Here is a 17,493-nt window from a genome sequence, read left to right as displayed (position 1 = left end):
GGACCACCTGGTGCTCTGGCCCAACCTGCCTCGTGGGTGGTACGGAGATCCTTGCTGGCTGGTCCCAGTGTTCTCGAAGGTGCGAGAATCTGCTAGCCTGTGTGCTTGGGAGTCGCAGATGCGGAGGGGCGCGGGGCTGCCCAGCTCCATCTCGGAGTCTTCACCAAGCAACTCAAGTTCAGATGTTTTTAAACTTTCAAATGAACTTCGGTTCAGAACCACTGACAAACCTCCTTGTTGTTTTGGTTTTATCCCTTTTATTTACTGTGTAAAATATGTCATATTGGTAAAGTTGTGAAAAATATGCAGACTATATTTTGATTTTCTTTCTTGTAACTGTTTTTTTAAAAATAAACACATATATTTATGACAATTTTCCCTATTTGCTACATAATCTGTGGTTATTACCTTAATCGCAGCATACATTTTTTCAATTGGGTACATTATAATTTAATTCAGCCATTGTCTGAATTATTAAATGTGTTTAGTTTGTCTTTTTTTTCCTTACCATAAAAACATTGTGACAAATTACTTTGCACATTGTAGTTTGTTAGACCAACATTTTTAAAAATCATGCATTTTCTGAGGATAAAAGTCCAGAAAGGGGGACTAAAGTCCTTACGTTGCATGTGCCGGGATCCCATATGGGCACCAGTTCGTATCCCGGCTGCTCCACTTTCCTTCCAGCTCCCTGCTGATGGCTTGGGAAAGCAGAAGAATGTGGCCCAAATCCTTGGGACTCTGTACCCGCACGGGAGACCCAGAAGAGACTCCTGGCTTCAGATTGGCTCAGCTCCGACCACTGTAGCTGCTTGGGAAGTAAATCAGTGGATGGAAGATCTTTCTCTCTGTAAATCTGATTTCTCATTAAAAATAATAAATTTTTAAGAAAAATTTTAAATAAAATTTTAAAAGTACAGAAAGGGGATTATTGCATCTAAGCTTGTTGTATTAGTTGGGTTCTCCAGAGAAATGTCACCAGCAGAAGATGCACAAATCCATCCAGACACACACACACCAAGGAACTGGTTCACCTGCTAATGGAGGTCAGAAAGGCTTGAGGCTTGGGCCTGGCACCATGGGCTAGTGGCTGAAGTCCTCACCTTGAACGTGCTGGGACCCCATATGGGCACCAGTTCTAGTCCCGGCGGCTCCACTTCCCATTCAGCTCCCTGCTTGTGGCCTGGGAAAGCAGTCCAGGATGGCCCAAGGCCTTGGGACCTTGCACCCGTGTGGGAGACCCGGAAGAGGTTCCTGGCTCCTGGCTTCGGATTGGCGCAGCACCGGGCATTGCACTTACTTGGGGAGTGAATCATCGGACGGAAGATCTTCGTCTCTGTTTTTCCTCCTCTCCATATATCTGACTTTGTAATGAAAATAAAAGTGAATCTTTAACAAAGAAAAGAAAGAAAGAAAGAAAGAAAGAAAGAAAGAAAGAAAGAAAGAAAGAAAGAAAGAAAGAAAGAAAGAAAGAAAGAAAGAAAGAAAGAAAGAAAGAAAGAAAGAAAGAAAGAAAGAAAGAAAGAAAAGGCTCGAGGCCAAGGTGAGCAATGCTGGAAGGGCCAGAGTCCAGGCAGGCAAAGGAAGGCATATATCCACCCTTGCAAAGGGGCCAGGCCAACTTGCTCAGTCTTTGATTGTACTCAGGACTGTAGCAGATGGGTTGAAGCCAAGTCAGCCAGAGGGCCATCTGCTCACTGAATCAAGTGGTAATCTCCCTGGCTACAAATGACATGCAGCCAAGTATCTGGGCCCCCCAGGGTTTGGTCTGGCTGACACAGGAAATCACTCATTGTAGCTTTGCACACTTTCTGGCTTGAGTCATGTTGCCATGTTAATTTTCAGGTCATAGGAGATGGCTTCCACCTCCAACCTCTTCATAAGCACACAGGTTTCCAAGTGGGATCACTGGCAGTTTCCTCTAAAAGTAGATGTTAGTGCTCCCTTGGTGTTTGAATATGAATTTTTTAAAATAAAGATTTTATTTGTTTTTTATTCAGAAGTCAGATATACAGAGGAGGAGGAGAGAGAGAGGAAGAATGGCCACAATGGCCAGAACTGAGCTGATCCAAAGCAAGGAGCCAGGAGCTTCTTCCGGGTCTCCCACGTGGGTGCACAGTCACAAGGCTTTGGGCCGTCCTCGACTGCTTTCCCAGGACACAAGCAGGGAGCTGGATGGGAAGCGGGGCTACTGGGATTAGAACTGGTGCCATATGGGATCCTGGTGTGTACAAGGCGAGGACTTCAGCCACTAGCCTACTGCGCCAGTATAATATATTTAATTGTAACTTCTATAATTCAGTTTTTAGTCATGTTTGTGCTTAGCAACTATTAATTTTTGAAAAGTTAGCAATTACCTCTAACACACCAGGAGGTAGTAAGATTAAATCAGGGACAGAAGCAGGGCCTGGTGCAGTGGCCTAGTGGCTAAAGTTCCTGCCTTGCACATGCCAGGATCCCATATGGGTGCCAGTTCATAACCCAAGTGCTCCACTTCTCATCCAGCTCCCTGCTTGTGGCCTGGGAAAGCAGTCAAGGACGGCCCAAAGCCTTGGGACCCTGCACCCCTGTGGGAGGCCGAAAGAGCTCCTGGCTTCGGATTGGTTCAGCTCTGGCCTTTGTAGCTGCTAAGGGAGGAAACCAGCAAATGGAAGATCTTCCTCTCCTTCTCTCCTTCTCTCCGTAAATCTGACTTTCCAAAAAAAAAAAATTTTTTTAAATCTTTAAAAAAAAAAAAGAAAAAAGGACAAGCAGGCTGGGAGCCTTGCTGAGCTGCAACGGACACATTGTTGCTCTTCGTCTCAGCATGAACACATTAAGGACAGTGCACACAATGAAGGGGACAGGTGACATCTTGAGGTGCCCAATTGTGAAGTCCTTGTAGAATTTTCCTTTGTGTATTCCAGGAAGAGAAACCTGCATAATAAGGAACCCAGAAAAAGAAAGGGAGAGGGACCCCTCAAGCACACTGGGCTGTTGTCACGCCACGCACCAGATCTGGGTGAAGAAGCAGGAGGAAAGGGAGTGACACCAGCTGAGCTGGACCCGAGCTGCGGGGCGCCGGCTCCTCCGCATCTTAGCCCGAGGATGCTTGTGGCAGGAGATGGTGTTTATCCACCTGCTTAACAGACATGTTGCCTCTCAAGGGCGGAGACATTTTCAAATTACAGGGAAAGGACCTCAGGGGCAAGTGACAGCCCTTTTTTCTTACTCTGCAGTCTTCTGCTCTGAAAGTGATGGCAGAAAGAACGAGTGAGTGATTTTCAAGGGTTGCTCAAAGGCGCAATCGTGCTTGCTGGGTGGCTTGTGGAGAGCCCACGGCCAAGGTCAATGCTGCCATCCACTGCAGCTCTCACTCCTGGGAGAGGACCCCCTGCCCCACCAAGCCAAATGTGGCTTCAACAGTCCCAGCCAAGCTGCGACAGTGCACCCAGCCATCGTGCAGGGAAAACCTACGGGGCCAGTCTGGCCAAGGAAAGGCATTGAAAAGTCCAAGGAAAGGCATTGAAAAGTCCAAGGAAAGGCATTGAAAAGTTTTTCATTAAAAACTGAAAAACAAACAAACAAACAAATGACCAAAGTGCCATGGAGTTGCAGGCACAGCAGCAACCCCCTCGTGTACTCCCGCAGAAAGCGATGGGCTGCTCAAACTCCAACGATGGCCACAGGGACTGCTGAAGTGAAAGTCATCGCTGCTCCAATTTGCAAAGAATTCCATCCAACACTTGAGAGCTTGGAAGAGATCCTAATGGTTATTTCAGCTCCATTAAAGGCAATTGGATGTGTGGGCCATTAACAGTAGGCTCAGCATCTGTGCTTGTGCCCAACTGGAAACATTTGTATTCCCCGACTTCTTAAAAAATTGCCATCCTTTAGCTGTAGTCAACATGTGTTTGGTGAGGACTTGATGTAGTAGCCTGCCCCACCTGTGCTTCCGGACTGATGGGATTGGAATGAGCATGCAGCTCTTGCTCACCCTGCAGGCTTCAAGGTCAATGTGGCATTTCTACATCCTTCTCACAATGTCTATGACTTTTTGATCCTGTAGACCTATGACTTTCCCTCAGCTTGATGGTATTTTACTGTGATCAACTTGGGCAATTTCAATGACACAAAGCAGGAAGGAGCAGGCAGAGAGACTAAAGTCCTTTTTCTCAGATGCAAAGAAGGATAAAAGAACAGATTTTTAGGGCATCCCATTCACCCACCACATGGCCAGAGTGAAGTCAATTGGTCAACAAGGCACGTGGTCTCTTTGATGGTACCTAGGTTTCCAGTAGATGGGACTGTGTGCCAATTCTGACCGTGAGGCAGGAATTCCTGCTTCAGGTGTAGTTCTGTCCTCCATCCGCAGCAGTCACACGCTTGGGTTATGAAGTACACACGAGATAAGCATGTACATGGCCTCTCAGTCCCACGGCCGGCCCCGGGTGTGCACAGACCCCGAGCTGCGCCTGCGTTCATTTCCTTGGCAGCTGACTGAGCTGTCTGGCTGGCGTCACCCGCAGCTCTCCCAGTCCTCCGGTCATCAGGGGCGTCCCTGCTAGCATAGCGGGTCTGCTGCCTCTAACTTGACTCAGGAGCTGCCAGGGAGATGGAGCTTTGGGAAGGCAGCCCGCGAGTTGCCCATCCAGGCCTGACTGAAGCCCTCCACAAGAGGGAGTCATTGTGGGGACCTGTGAGAGCGTTCAAAACAATGGATTTCAAACAGAAAAGAGCTTTCTGAACACAGTCCATGGCCTGGTTTCTAATAAAAGACAATATAACTAGAATTCACAGGGTTGTCATTAATTCTTGAGGAAAAATGTGCATATATATGTGTGTGTGTGTGTATATATGAAATTAAAGCAAGAACACACAAGTTCTTGCTTTAATAAGTCACACAACTGAAAAACTGGAGGGGCCGGCACAGTAATGCAGTAGGTTAAGGTTCTGCCTGCTCCATTGGTATTCCATAAGGTGTGAGTCCTGGCTGCTCCACTTCCAATTCAGATCCTTGTTAATGGCCTGGGAAAGCAATCAAGGATGACCCAGAGCCTTGGGACCCTGCATGGGTGTGAAACACCTGGAAGAAGCTCCTGGCTTCAGACTGGCTCAGCTCTGGCCAGTGTGTCCACTTGGGGAGTGAACCAGCAGATGCAAGATCTTTCTGTCTCTCCTCTCTGCAACTGCTTTTCCAATAAGGCAAAAGATTTATATGATCTGAAGTGTGTGTGTATATATACACTCAAAACCCTGCTGCACTGTTTTTAGGGCGTCTAAAACAGGGCAGCAAACTTTGGTGCCAGCACAGATGGCCCTGGCCTGACTGGAGTGTTACCTTAGGGCTGGCCATGTTAAATGAACTCTTCTGCTAAGCTCTCATGTCATCCTCAAGCAGGTAATCTAATCCCATGATTCATTAAGGGCGGTGTATGCCCAAGAGACTTTTCTCCACTCCTGTCCTCTGGACAGTTCTCTCCCAACCACGTCAATTCCCAGCACTGGTTCCCAACAGGGCGACTGACACAGGCCAGGACACAACTGGCCCTGTCCCCTGTTGCCCTGCAATTCAGTGTTTTGCACACAAGTGGCAAGCCTATTGCCTAACAACAGCGTTAGTTTATGAACTAGACCTAGTCATAGCTGTGTCAGGTACACACAGGAAAAAACCTATGTCCAGAGAATAGGTCAGTTTGGCAGGAAGGGAAACCACATTTAAGGAAGGCAATATGTTGGGCCCAGTGCAATAGCTTAATTGGCTAATGCTCTCTTTGGAAGCGCCTGGATTTCATGTGGGTGCCAGTTTATATACCAGCTGCTCCAATCCCTATCCAGCTCCGTGCTCCCTGCTTGTGTCCTGGGAGAGCAGTAGAGGATGGCCCTAAGTCCTGGCATCCGGCACCCACGTTTTGGCCATTTGGGCAGTGAGCCAGTGGATAGAAGATCTTTCTGTCTCTCCTCTCTGTAACTCTGGCTTTCCAATAAAATAAGTCTTAAAAAATAAAAAAGATAGGTAATATGTCATCTCAGAATTATTTTTTCATTCTGGGAAGGTAATAGAAAACCCTGAAGTTTTTAAATCTAGACACAGAATAACTTTGGAATAACTTTAGAAGTGTTAACAGGGCAGTCATTAATCACCAAGAAAAGAGGAAACTTGTTAAAACAGCATGCATTACACGCACAGCTTCTACATAAAAACTGTTTAATTATCTTTGGTTTTGTTAGCAAAGATGTCTCAAAAAGCAGGCTTAATTAGGTTTACTAGTAAGGAAATAGCCTGCATCAACAAAATGTTTCATTAAAGTAGTTAAGAATTGCTTCATTTTCCAAAACCACAGTAGGAAATTCAACTCCAACCACATTGCTTTTTCAGCTTCTCCTTTAATTCCAATGATCAAATTTATTGTGGGCTATTTGCTCATTTAATATCACAGAAGAGCTCTGAGCAACCTCTGAGGACTCGGTGGCTGCAAGGCTCAGTCCACATTCACTCGCAAAAGGAACCTACTTCCTTACACAATTCTTGTTAGCCCTGCCTGTGCTCACTGGTATTCACTTGAATCTCAAACTTAGCCAGCCAAAAAAACACAGCCACTTGCTTGTCCTCTTCTGTAGTTCAGCAAACTCTACCACAGTCCCCAGGACTCTCCTTGCTTCTGCAGTCACACCCCAATGAAGTCCTCTGTACCTGTCAATCAGACTGTGAATCCTACCTCTTTAATGTAGTAGTATGGATCTGTGCTTCTGCTCACACAGCACTGGCATCCCACTGGTCCCTAAGCTGTTAGCCTCCTCGCTGCAGATAATTCTCAATGTAGCAGAGAGGTCATCTATAAAATAGATACCAGGTCTAATCACTTCTCTGGCTTCCCACCAAATGCAAGATAAAATGCAACTCCTTTTCAGAAGCACTTGTCATTGTGTTATATTTGCTGTTGTTTACTATGGAATGACTACCAGGCAAGCAACTTTTTTCACTCTTATATCCCCAATGCCTATAGCTAAAAGAATGAATAATTCTTACTACATCTGTGAAGACTACTAGGTCCAACACACATTATGAGGCTCTTACACAACTGTGATGCAACTATGAAACATAAGGGTTTGGTTTTCTATTAGCAAGGTTTCACACTAGTTACAACACATTACACTTCTTATTTTTCTGTTTACTCATCTGAAAGGCAGTTACAGGGCCAGGAGTTTGGGGGGTCAACAGGAATCTTTCAACTTCTTGTTCACTTCCCACAAGGGCTGGACCAGGTGGAAGCCTGAATCTGGAGCTACGTCCAGGTGGCTGAGGTTCAAGCATTTGGGCCATCCTCCGCTGCTTTTCCAGGTCTGTTAGCAGGGACCTGGATCACAAATGGAACAGCTGGCCCTGCTCAAGTGTCTGGGAAGGGTGCAGAGCATGGCTTAGGTTCTTGAGCTCCTACCACCCATGATGTAGACAGTTCCTGGTTCTGGCCTGGAGCCTGGCCCACATTGACCCATTGCAGCCATTTGGGGAATTAATTAGAGGATGGAAGATCTCTCTGTCTCTCCTATTTTACCTTTCAAGTAAATAAAACAAAACATAAAAATTAAAAGGGGGCGCATCCAGGACTGGGACTGGAACTCATATGGAATGCCAATATTGCCAGAAATGGCTTTACCCACTGCATCACAATGCCAGGCCTGAGCTTAACCAATGAATATGTTACTTTACCTGTTACAAGTTTGGGCGATTTTTACCATTTAGAGACACTGGAGGTATAAGCTACACGTTTCAAATTTCAAATTGTAAACAAATCAAGCTTCATATCCATGGCTATACTGACGGGGCTCTCGGTACAGAGATCAATTTTAATGAGAGGGAAGGCTGACAAATGAGTGGAGGTAAGAACATGTACAGAAATGATTTATCAGAAAGCAAAATGCATGCCACCTGTTTTTTCAGCTGTTCAGATGATGGTGACACATAGACAACAAGTCTTAGAATCCTGGAGCCTGCCAAGTCCAGGGCCAAGGTGCCGGCACACACCAGAAGGTGCTGCCTTGCTGGCTCAGCCAGTCAGTCCCTCAGACTGGAGGCCGAGGGCTCTTACGGCCGGAAGCTCCGAACTTTCAGTACCCTCTAGGTCTCCACACTTGAATTTGGAGGACACAGTAGTCAGTAACAGTGGGGGTCTCAGCCATAGTTCTAGGATACATTTGAAAGGCAACAGGTCTGGTGCACAAAGGGTCCCCCCTACCTGGCTCAGGCCACTGCAAAGCATGCACCCACATGCCCATTTGCACTAGAAGCTTTACTGTGGTGAGTATGGAGAGTGGTGGGAAGGCACAGTGTGGCAGCCACAGCCAGACTGGAGATGGAGCTCAGTGGGAAGGCTCTAGAGGCAAGCTGGGTCATGGGCAGACTGGAAATGGAGGCCAGTGGGAGGACACTGGAGGTGGGGGCGGAGCACAGGCAGTGCTGAGATGGAGGCCAGAGGGAGGGCCCTAAAGATGAGCTGGGGGCCCGGCGCGGTGGCGCAAGTGGTTAAAGGTCCTCGCCTTGCACGCCCGGGATCCCATATGGGCGCCGGTTCTAATCCCGGCAGCCCCGCTTCCCTTCCAGCTCCCTGCCTGTGGCCTGGGAAAGCAGTTGAGGACGGCCCAAAGCTTTGGGACCCTGCACCCGCGCGGGAGACCCGGAAGAGGCTCCTGGCTTCAGATCGGCATAGTATCGGCCCGTTGCGCTCACTTGGGGAGTGAATCATCGGACGGAAGATCTTCCTCTCTGTCTCTCCTCTCTGTATTTCCGCCTTTCCAATGAAAAAATAATAAAAATAAATCTTAAAAAAAAAAAAAAAAGATGAGCTGGGCCACGGGCAGTGCTGGGGTGGAGGCCAGCGGGAAGGCTCCAGAGGCAAGCTGGGCCATGGGCAGACTGGAAATGGAGGCCAGTGGGAGGGCACTGGAGGCGGGGGGGGGGGGGGGAGGAGGAGCACAGGCAGTGCTGGGACAGAGGCCAGAGGGAGGGCCCCAAAAATGAGCTGGGCCACGGGCAGTGCTGGGGTGGAGGCCAGTGGAGAGGCCCCAGAGGTGAGCCGGGCCATGGGCAGTGCTGGGGTGGGAAGACGTCCCTCTGGATCCAGGTTGAGCTGTGTGGCTGCCAGGCCCGTGTGTGACTGAGTGGCTCACCAACACAGACTTGGCAGTTTCTGATGCTCTCTGGCATTTCACACTAGGAAATTCTCATTCCTGAGCCATTTTACCTCATACCATTAGCCTGAAATGTAGCCATAAGCCTACTGTTCCTCACACAGTGTCAGCTTCAGCAGACTTCACGGAACCTGAGCTTGTAAAGTGCCTGTCCTGTAAGTGACTGGTAGTGGTAGGGACACAGTGCAGTTCTCACAGATGCTTTGGAACACAGAGGCAGGCGAAGTTCATGCCTCACACGGATTGGTTAAACTACTACCAAACCTGGAAGACAGATTTTGTATATCAACCCCCACAGCCAGGCTATCTTGGCTTGAACTAAAGCCTGCTTTAGAAAGCCACTGCTGGGAATACCAATTCTGAATTAAGGAAGTACTCAGAACGCCCCTCACGACTCCACCTGCCTCACTTTCCATCAGCAATAAAAACACTTCTCTCAAAAGTTAAAAAAAGGGAACCATGATCAGGAATTGAGTGAACATATTATCTATTTTTATTATGAAAACATTAAATTTTGACACATCGCTTCATTTGCTTTTTAAAAATCTATTATTTGACTTAAACCTATTCCACAAAAAATGCCAATAAATTACATAAATCATAGCTTGGGTCTTCTTAAAACTAGAAACCTAGTATGCTGGATGATAATCAAGTAACAATACTAAATCTGAGTCGAGTGAGCTGTTAACTTGTAATTTTGCTTTTGGCGCTTTTGCTTTACATGAAAGGAAACCAAGCACGTGAGCACACTGTTGCCAGTTCCTCAGGCCCCTCAGCACCCCTGAACAGGTGTCCTCGTGTCTTCTCTGGCTACAGGAGGCGGTCGGCCAGAGGCACTAGGCTGCCCGGTCTCACCTGCTCTCCTGGACGCCGAGGATCTGCAGGACCCTCTGGCCCAGGCCAGCCTTTTTCTGTGTGAAACATCCCCTTACAAGGAAACCACCATCAGCCAGGAACTCAAGGATTGCATTCAGAAATGATTCCCATTCAATACACATTAAATCAAAATGTGTTAATACATAAAGTCACAGATTCTGAAAAGTAAACCAATGAACTAAGGCAAACAGCATTGCCACCACATGCCTTAAGACAGTCTATTTTTGGTATCTGAAGTTCCTTGCAAATTACATTTTGGGACAGTTCAGATGAATTTAAATAGAATATGTGTTTCTGTATAAAGAGTTGGAGGGTTTTGAACATGGGTGGCAACCTTTTAAAAAACCATCAATAGCCTTATTAGTGAGTGTTTTGCACTTGGATTCTAAGCCTTTATTTGCTGCGGAGGCAAACCAAAGCCCTGTCCTGGGATTCCACCTGCAAAGTGACGACGTGATTACTACCATCCCTAGCGATTTTCAAGGCAGAACTAGTCCTGGTCCTTGCCACTGTCCTCAGTCTCATCCTCCTCGTCTTCCTGGTCTCCAGATTCAAGCTCATCCTCTTCTTCAACCTAAAGGGAAAATACACATGTAATGTTAAGAAGATGTGCTTACGTCACGTTCAACAGGTGGTAACACACACCCTGCTGATAAAATTCTAATAATTATGGACTATAAGCCATCTGATTTAATGTGCAAGGCTCTTCCCTTTTGCTTGTAACTGAATCACATCAGTTAACTCGCTGACAGAGGGCTACCTCCTCCACATACAGGTCTGAACCAAACATGATGATGACACACTTGTGTGGTGACAGTCCTGTTAGCACAGGTACATTCACAGTCATTCCCTTCTTAGGTCTAAGACCCACAGTGACAATCTGCAAGTTCTGGACACTGAACCTACTCCGCCTCTTGGGTCAATTCTCCAAATGCAGTGAAAGCAATGCACAGGACCCACACCCATACAGGCACCACTTTGCCTTGAGACACTAAAATTCTGTAAAAGGCATCCCAAGGAAGCATGACACACATCACTCTTGGAAACATTTTAGTCTTACTGGATGACCAAGTTCCTTGAGTTTATTCTTCAGTGATAGTATTTTCTGATCTTGATCAGCCAACAGCACTAAGAGATCATCTTGCTCTTTTCTGGAGTCAGTAATTTCCAATTCTAGTCTTTTTTTCTCGTTTTGTAAAATGGCGATGGTGCTGTTAGATGAATCCAGCTGTGCTTTAATAGCAGTTCTTTCCTCAGACAGAGCTTTAATTTCATTCTAGGAAAATAAAGGCAGAGAGGGGACGTCAAAGACGTAACACTGCGCTCTTTCACTTCCACAGACTTAGCACACACAGTCCCAGTAGCACAAGAATTTATTTCACTGTTCATCAGAGATGGCTATTTGAAAAACAGAGTTTTACTGTAGTTACTCCTTCTTAAAAGGAAAGAGCATTTGACCTAGGGGTTCAGCCCGCTGGATCCCATACTGCCATGCCAAGGTACAACTCCCAGCTCTGGCTCCTGGTTCCAACTTCCTGCCAATGCATTCCCTGGGAGGCAGTGCTGATGGGTCAGGGCTGGGATTCCCGCCACCGCCGTGGGAATACATGCTGTATTCCTGGTTCCCAGCTACAGGCTACCCTGGTTGTTGTAGCACATTTGGAGACTAAACCAGTCAGTAGCTATTTTTCTGTCTAGTTTCCTGTTTTTCTGTCTAGTTTCCCTCAAAAAGCCAATCAACCAAACAAAAACACTCTCCGTGCTTCGTAAGAAATTACAACACAATATCATTTCAGCTAATCAGTAACAGATACATAAAACATATGGCAGTAAGCTGGTTAACGCCAGAATCAGGACTTAGGGGATGGGCAGTTGGCTTACTGGTTAAGATGCTAGTTAGGACATGAGCCCCTCATTTCCAAGTACTTGGGTTCAATACCCGGCCCTGTCTCCTAATTCCAACTTCCTGCTAATGCAGACTCTGGGTGGAAGTGGTGACAAAGTGGTAGGGTTCCTGTCATGCATGTGAATTTCTGGCTTCTGCTTTGAGGCCTGCCTAACCCTGCTGTTGGGTGCTGCTCTGTGTCTCTATGTATGTATCTTTGTCTCCGTTTCTCCAGCAAACAACATAAAACATTTGAAAAAAAATTTAGCAACTCAAATTCATGTTAAAAAAGATATAACAACTTCATACACACAAATGAAAAAGAAAATAATTTCAAACAAAATTCATGGTATAAAAACACAATAATTTGGGGTGGGTAATGCGGCATAGTGCACTCAGCCTTCTCCTGGGATGCTCACAGGCCGTATCAGAGGGCCTGTTTGCGTTCTGGCTACTCTGCTTCCTGTGAGAACACCCGGGAGGCAGTGGGTGGTGGCCCAAGTGCACGGAGCCCTTTAATCTATGTGGGCTGGAGTTCCTGGCTCTGCTGGTTACAGACTAGCCCTGGCTTCTACGGAATCTGAGGAGTGAACCAGCAATGGAAGGTAAGTCTTGCAGAAAGATAAATAGACACACACACACAGAGATGGGGGGGGGGCAGGGGGAGGAAAGGAGAGGGAGAGAGGGGGAAGGAGAGGAGAGGGGAGGAGAGGAGAGAGAGAGGGGGAGAGGGGGAAAGGGGAAGAAGGGGAGAGGGAGCGGGGGAGAAGGGGAGGGAAGGAGGGAGAGAGGGAGGAGAGGGGAGGAGAGGAGAGAGAGAGGGGGAGAGGGGGAGGGGGAAAAGGGGAGGGAGGGAGGGAGAGAGGGAGGAGAGGAGTCTGCGAAGACCATGGCTGGGCAAACCTCACGCAGCCACAGCCAGAGCTGGGAGCAGAGAACTCCAAGTGCCTCCCAAGTGCCTGACAGGGATCCACTCACTGAGGCGCGCAGCTGGGTTCTGAATCTAGCCAAGCACTTCGATATGGGACATGGGTTTTATGGCCAGCATATTAACAACCACGCCAAATGCCTGCCCCCTTTCATTTTAGTAACACTACCTCATTCCTTTCTTCATGTTATTTATTCCGATGTTCCTGTCACAACAGGACTGAATGTGCCTATGTTCCCTTGCGTACGTGTGACTTATGTATTAGCTAAATTTATGCTAATTTTTTTTACTGTTTTGTTACTGTAATTGGCTACTGTTGTAATAGTCTCAAGGAATTTTACTTTCATTGTACATGCAGATATGCTACTTTACATATTTAATACCATTACCTGAAATGAAACTAAAAAAAATTCTGTGTAATCTTCAGTCAGCAAAACAGGAAGTATTGTGAGATAAAATTGCATCACATATTAGCTTTCTTCATAAATCTCAGAGATTAAATGAAAACAAAACAAAACAAAAACTATTTTCTGGAGTTCATATCATAATTTGTGCAACAAATGAAAGTTTCTCTGAGAACTAACCTTTAGTTCTTTCGTCTCTTGTAACAGCGCCGACAGTCTCCCTTCCACATCAGTGCTTTTAGCGGCAGTCACAGTTTCACTCTCTCCTTGCACAGGAACTAATTTTGCCTAAAAGCAGATATTGGAAAAAAACCATGTGAATTTCCAAAGTAGTAATTTATTATTCTTGCTGTTGTGAAATTTTACATCAAACAACAACAAAAATATAGAATTGCTATGTATTTATCCCCTACGACACGTTCCCCACAGGTAAGCAGGTTGTCCCACAGTGGAGCAGCACCACATACCAACAAGAGCAGGTGGAAGGCTGAGGTGGCAACAGAGCATCCAACACGGACAGGCTATTTCTCACAGCCTTGCCCTTAGAGACGTCATGTAGCTAACTTTATCTCAGATAGGTAGATAAATTGAGCCAGAAACCATTAATTGTCAGAATGTAAATATTTTGTTAAGTACTACTGAAGCACTCTTAAAAGTCAGTTTTTCAGTCAGTCTTTACTTTTTTTCCCACAAAATAACGTGTGGGATACTTATGCAGTAAATAGCTGAAAGTGAAGAAGCGGCTCTGGACACTAGCCTATGGACTATGTTAGACAAAGCCTGAACGCTCTGAACAGACAACCGGTAGAAATGCAAACGTCGGTGAGGCCCTCTGCCTGGCTAAGCCACTGGTCAGGACAACCATGTCGAACCTCACACTGGAATGGTCGAGTATGGTTGTTTTTTTTTTTTTTAAAATATTAATTAATTTATTTGAAAGTCAAGTTGTACAGAGACATCTAACTGCTGAGTTACCCTCTGGAGGCACGCATTGGTCAGGATCGATCTAGGCAACAGCAAGGGCTTCATCCAGGGCCCCACACGGGTGGCAGAGGCCTGAACCCTTGGCCATGTTCCACTGCTTTTCTCAGGCCTGCACTGCAGAGCTGCACGGCAAGCACAAAAGCTGGGACACGAACTTGTGCCTGTATGGACTCCAGTGTCACAGGTGCTGGCTTTACCAGGACCGCCACCAGGCCAGTCCATGGGGTGGCGGGGTGTGACAACTGGCTCCAGCTCCTGATTTCAGCTCCCTGGGAGGCAGTGGGGACCCGGATGACGCTCACTGCCCCTAGTTTCAGTCTCCATGGCCATGTGAACGTTTGGGGGAGTGAACAAGGCACTCTTGTTCTCTCTGTGCTTTGTGCTATCTTGAGACTCAATTTAAAAAACAATATTAATATCTAACCACAACATATTTACTTAAAAAATTAAACATCATGGGCATTATAGGTGACTCTGATGAAAGCTCAGAAAAAGAAAAGAATAACTGTACCGAACGCTGCAATGGTTACAGACAGGTACAGTGATAGAGAACAGAATGCTGGCAGGGAAATGGATGCTGAAGGTGTTGCGGGTGAAGGGTCAGATGGAGACAAACAGCATGCTAATGAAAGCTGGAGGGAAGAATTCTCCACCACGGTGTCACAGAACCTGGCTGAAGTATGTTCTAGTGTTTTGCTTGAAGTAGAACGCACAAGTGACAAACATGGATATTTAACTGAGGGGATTTCAAAGCAAGTTGTTGGGGAGCAGCTGTTTCTCTTGGATGCTTAGGATAAAATGTGAGGAGAGAGAAACTGAAGGAATTGTTGAGTGAAAAGGAATCAACTGGAGGACTTTCACTGGGTTGTAAAAACCCAGAAAGTGTGTTGGGAGAAATCAAGGGTGTGGCTGGACAGACATGTATGAAAAGATTCTGTGACTAATGGATTCAATTAACCGGCTCTGAGATGAGGCTGAGAGGGATGCACCTGACCTCTGTCGGGTGCGAGGACCGTGCCGAGTTCATGGAAAGCCAACAGGATGCCGACTCACGGGCAGAGAAGCTGCCAGCCAGGGAGGAAGGGGCAGGGAATGGAGCTAATGCCTGCTGGAGGAGCCACTGGGCAGCTGGCCAGGCTTCCCTGCCAGCAGCCTGGTTGTGAGCTGCCCGTCAGCACCGCCAAGAGCTGTCAGGAGAACTCTGGCTAGTGTGCAGCCTCAAGAGCAAGCAGGTGCAACGCGACAAATGTGCTGCATCTTCACTGCGGCTCAGAAACACATGAGCCCTGAGTTCACCACCTTCCCGCGGTGGGGGCGGGGAGCCAACTCACACATGCTTCTGCTTTTTGCACCAGCTCCTGTTTCTCTGTCTGTAGCTGGGTGATCTCCACAGACTGCGCATTTAACTGAGATTTTAATGTTGCCAGTTCCTAAGAGTCAAAAACAGTTAAGCCATATCACAAACACTGTTAATTCAATCAAGGAAATGCCCGCACACAGAACAAACCTAATTTAAAAACCCTTAATTTAATCTATGTGTTTTCACTGTATTTGAAAGACAGAACAGATAGAGATTTTTCCATCTCTGGTTCATTCCTCAAATGTTCCCAACAACCAGGACTTGGTTAAGCTGAAACCAGAAAGCCTCAGTCTGGGCGCTCCTCTGGGTGACAGGGAACCCACTGCCTGGGCTGGTGTAGGCTGCCCTGTAGGGTGCACACCATCAGGAGGTGCAGAGAAAGCAGAGCAGCCCGGATCTGAGTCAGCACTCTGTCGGGGCATGCAGGCAGCCCGAGCAGCGGCTTAACTGCTGCACAAAACAGTGATTCCAGAAACAAAAATTTCAACAACATTCCTGTTCTTCATTGTGCCATGTGAAGGCACACTTTCCTTTTAAAATGACATTGTAAAATCTGTACCTAAAGAATAGTTCAAGGTGATAAATTACACATTCAGTTCTGCTGCTTGCTTTTGAGATCCCATTCAAAAAAAAAAAAATTACACACAGCCAGTTCTGCGGCACAAGCAAGTGAAGTTGCCATCTACAACAGCAGCATTCCAAGCGGGAACTATTCCGTGTGTCCTTGAAGATCCAGTTCTACCCCAGCTCCCTGCTAATGTCCCTGGGAAAGGAGTGCATGATGGACCAAGTACCTGTGCCTTGGCACTAATGTAGCAGACTCAGAGGAAGTTCCAGGCTCGTGACTTTGGACTGACCTAGTCTGAGGCATTTTGGTTATACTGGGAGTAAGTCAGCATATGAAAGATCTCTTCCCCTTCCTTCTCTGTATCTCTGCCTTTCAAACAAATAAGTAAATGTTTGTCAAAAGCTCATGAATGGGACCTGGTGCAGTAGCCTAGTGGCTAAAGTCCTCATCTTACACGTGCCAGGATCCCATCTGGGCACCAGTTTGTATTCTAGTTGCTCCACTTCCCATCCAGCTCCCTGCTTATGGCCTGGGAAAGCAGTCAAGGATGGCCCAAAGCCTTGGGACCCTGTATCCATGTGCGAGACCTGGAAGAGGTCCGGGCTTATCATAAGTTCAGCTCTGGCCATTGTGGCCACTTGGAGAATGTAGTAAACTTGGTTTTTGAATATAAACAAATAAATCTTGAAAACATTTATATAAAATTCGCCGATTACATAGTAATGACTTAACCTCACTTAAATTTGATACAGGTTTAGACAGACTTGATTAACTTCAGGGCATGACAAGTTTTCACCACACAGGAGGACATGAAAGTCCTTCAGACTAGAAATTTAAAAGTCTGACTTTAGCATCTACTCTGAGAACAGATTTGTCAAAGAAGACAACCCAGTCATTCCTCTCTCAGATCGACCTTGCCAGCTGGTGACCCAAAGAGCAACTCAGACCAGTGAGGGGCAGTGGTCACCGCCTGTTAAGGAGAGCTGCATTCCCTTAATAAAACCAGAGGAAGAAGACAAACGAGGAAAAAAAACAAAATTTTCAATCTGCTTAGGGAAGTTAATGCTAATGAGCACTATGACCCCTTCAGGTTTCTGCTCCAACTCCTACACTCTTTAATTCCACATGCGTACAATTTCTTTCCTGGAATAAGTAAAATTAATTTCTCACTAGATAATATGCATTATCTAGCTTAACATGAATTTTTAATTTTTATAAATAAGCAAGTAGAAGGAAAACTTAATTAACTTTTCCAGATATTATAAATTACCACAGCACAAAAAGCTTATTTATATCTCAGACATAAACAGGCATGCCTCC

At 46.4% G+C, this 17,493-nt stretch overlaps 1 protein-coding gene across 3 annotated transcripts in view; it reads right to left on the bottom strand.

Moving 5' to 3' along the window:
- Positions 1-9,615: 9,615 nt before the first annotated feature.
- The window catches only part of USO1 (USO1 vesicle transport factor), a 72,151-nt gene continuing 64,273 nt past the window's right edge, over positions 9,616-17,493 (bottom strand). For all 3 annotated transcript variants that reach the window (XM_040967326.1, XM_040967327.1, XM_040967325.1), the window contains 4 exons: positions 15,577-15,675; positions 13,442-13,549; positions 11,105-11,320; positions 9,616-10,618 (listed from right to left, as the gene is read on the bottom strand). In XM_040967326.1, coding sequence (XP_040823260.1) covers positions 10,535-10,618; positions 11,105-11,320; positions 13,442-13,549; positions 15,577-15,675 — 507 coding nt within the window. In that variant the 3' untranslated portion in view covers positions 9,616-10,534. The remainder of the gene's footprint in view (positions 10,619-11,104; positions 11,321-13,441; positions 13,550-15,576; positions 15,676-17,493) is intronic.

Source organism: Ochotona curzoniae, unplaced genomic scaffold (genome assembly GCF_017591425.1).
Source record: "Ochotona curzoniae isolate NIBS_2020 unplaced genomic scaffold, NIBS_Ocur_1.0 scaffold_4506, whole genome shotgun sequence".
Taxonomy (NCBI): Eukaryota; Metazoa; Chordata; class Mammalia; order Lagomorpha; family Ochotonidae; genus Ochotona; species Ochotona curzoniae.
This window is presented reverse-complemented; position numbering and strand designations above follow the sequence as displayed.